We start from the raw sequence: 2354 nt of genomic DNA, 5'->3' as shown, positions 1-2354 counted from the left end.
AAAGAAGATTGGTCCTCGGCACGGTCTGAGAAGCTTTTTCTAGAGCCTCTGGTATGATAGGGGTTTAAGCCCCCCTTTCTGTCTCTCTCCACCCCCTTTTTATAATAGTTTCCTTCCTTCTAAATTGGGTTCCCAGGGCAGGTACTTGTCCCATCAGCCCTTCCCTCCAGTTGTTGGGAGTGGTTGTAAAAGCAGAAAAGCATGGCTATGTTAGGTTCAAGGCACTGAATGCAATGATGGCAGCCTTTTTCTCAGACGTTTCCCTCTTCTTTGTTGTCCTTTTCTGTTTTAGTACTTTTCCTGTTCCGTGGAATGACCCAGAGTGTCACTATTAGTAGCAGGTTGCTCCCTTTGTCCTCGGCTACATCTATGGCCGAGAAGGGTCCTTCCCATGGCCGAGGAGGGGTTTTTCCTTGGACTGGGCCCTTGGCCCAACGTAGACATTGACATGGGCTTCCCGGTCTTGTACCCCCCACATTACTAATGAATCAATTATTGAAAGCAGTATATGTGTGGTAATGGGTAAGATTTTGGCACAGTAGTTGGTGGTAATATATTTAGGTTTCTCAATCAAATGAAATCCACCTAAATGAATTAGATTTAATTTTTTTTTTTTAAATACAACATTGTTTGTATTTTAACACGTTTTTTATATAAAAAAATAAAATAAATAAAAGATGAGAAAAAAAAAGATATATATTTTAATAGATTTAGAGGATGTGGTTTAATTTAGATGTTAAATTAAAAGATGATGTTTTGATTGTCAAATAATGAAGTTTGTAATTAAACTTAAATGAGTATATTTCATGAAATAGAAGTAGCTATAGTTGTTGGCTGGTATTATTAATGAAGGAAAGTATTTGATTTGATTTTTTTGACACAATATGAAGAAATAATACAACTCTGAAATAAGTTCATATAGGCAAGAAAATATAAAATTCCAATATCATTTGCGTCTTCGAAGCTTCTTCTTCTTTGATGACTTTTGTTTTGTAGCTTTTCGATGATTTATCAGATCTTGAAAGAACATGTTATCGTCATTTGGTTCCGCATCTTCAACATTAGAGGCAGAACTCATTGATGGGATGGCATCATCATTGTCTTCTTGTTTTGATCCACTTGCATCATTATTTGCGTTTGTTAATGGTTTTCTATCAAGAACATGAAATGTGTTTCTGTCTGAAGTTTGATCTGCTTTTTTCTTGATTTCATAATTCCCCAATGTTTCCTACACCAAAGTATGTTTATTAAATTATATTGTAGAATTTTTTTTTTGAATGAATTTGCAAATAAATATAGCAGTAGAAAGCTTACTGTTGTGGTATCAACATTATTTGTGGGTGGATCACTTGGATCATTATTTGTGTGTGGGGATGGTTTTGTATCAATAACTTCAAATGTTTTGTTGTCAAAAGTCTGTTCTGGACTTTTCTTGATTTCATCCTTTTGCGGTGGTTCCTAAAACACAGTTTGTGGATTAAAACACAATGTTTGATTTTGCAAATAATGGTAAGTTTGTAATTGTTGACAACTTACTGTTGTGCTATGATCAAGTTTCATTACCTTTTGATCATTTGAAATGTTGTCAAACAACTTTTCAATTGTATATAATTCCCAAGAAAAGTATAAAAATAAAAAGACACAGAAAAAGTACTATGGAAACCCAATGAGGGAAATAGAAACCATAAATACATGTGACCAAATCTAATAGTGGAGAAGTTTTTGAGTAAATGTAGCTTATTTGATCAGAGTAACGTAAAGAGTAATCATTCAATTATCACTGGCTTGGGCATGAACATTTTTACAAATGCCTCTGATTGAACAGTATGCAATAGTAGTCTAAAAATTGTCAAATTTAAAAGTTACATATCCCCTATCTAGATACTGCAAATAAAAAACTACCTGCAATTTAGGTCTTCCTTCTAATTTCATTAAAAAATTGTCATTAAAAATATATCATTCTCACATGAAATAGATCTATAAAATTAATTAAAAATATTTTTTCATAAATTAATTACATACTTTCAACTTTAGATATTAAATGGAAAGGCGTATTGAAAATATGTGGAAGACGTATTGCTCAAAAAAGAACTAAAGACGTAGTTTATATAATGTTTGAACTAAAGAACTAATTTGCTCTGCTTTTTTTTTTTTTTTTTTTTAAACTAATTTGAACTAAAGAACAAAATTTTTAACTAATTTGAACTAAAGAACTAATTTTTTAACTAATTTGAACTAAAGAACTAAATTTTTTTAACTAATTTGAACTAAAGAACTAACTTTTTGAAGTATGTAATTAACTAAATAAGAGCAAAACATTTTACAATACGTCGTTCAAGTTAATTACATATTTA

The 2354-nt window shown here is 31.4% G+C and overlaps 1 protein-coding gene across 1 annotated transcript; it reads right to left on the bottom strand.

The window, feature by feature from the left end:
* Positions 1-946: 946 nt before the first annotated feature.
* LOC115970138 lies at positions 947-1560 on the bottom strand. Its single transcript, XM_031089805.1, has 3 exons — positions 1537-1560; positions 1315-1458; positions 947-1228 (listed from the first exon to the last, which is right to left on the bottom strand). Exons 1-3 carry the CDS (start codon positions 1558-1560, stop codon positions 947-949), a joined length of 450 nt encoding a protein of 149 aa, XP_030945665.1.
* Positions 1561-2354: the final 794 nt, after the last annotated feature.

Source organism: Quercus lobata, chromosome 12 (genome assembly GCF_001633185.2).
Source record: "Quercus lobata isolate SW786 chromosome 12, ValleyOak3.0 Primary Assembly, whole genome shotgun sequence".
In the NCBI taxonomy this organism is placed as follows: Eukaryota; Viridiplantae; Streptophyta; class Magnoliopsida; order Fagales; family Fagaceae; genus Quercus; species Quercus lobata.
This window is presented reverse-complemented; position numbering and strand designations above follow the sequence as displayed.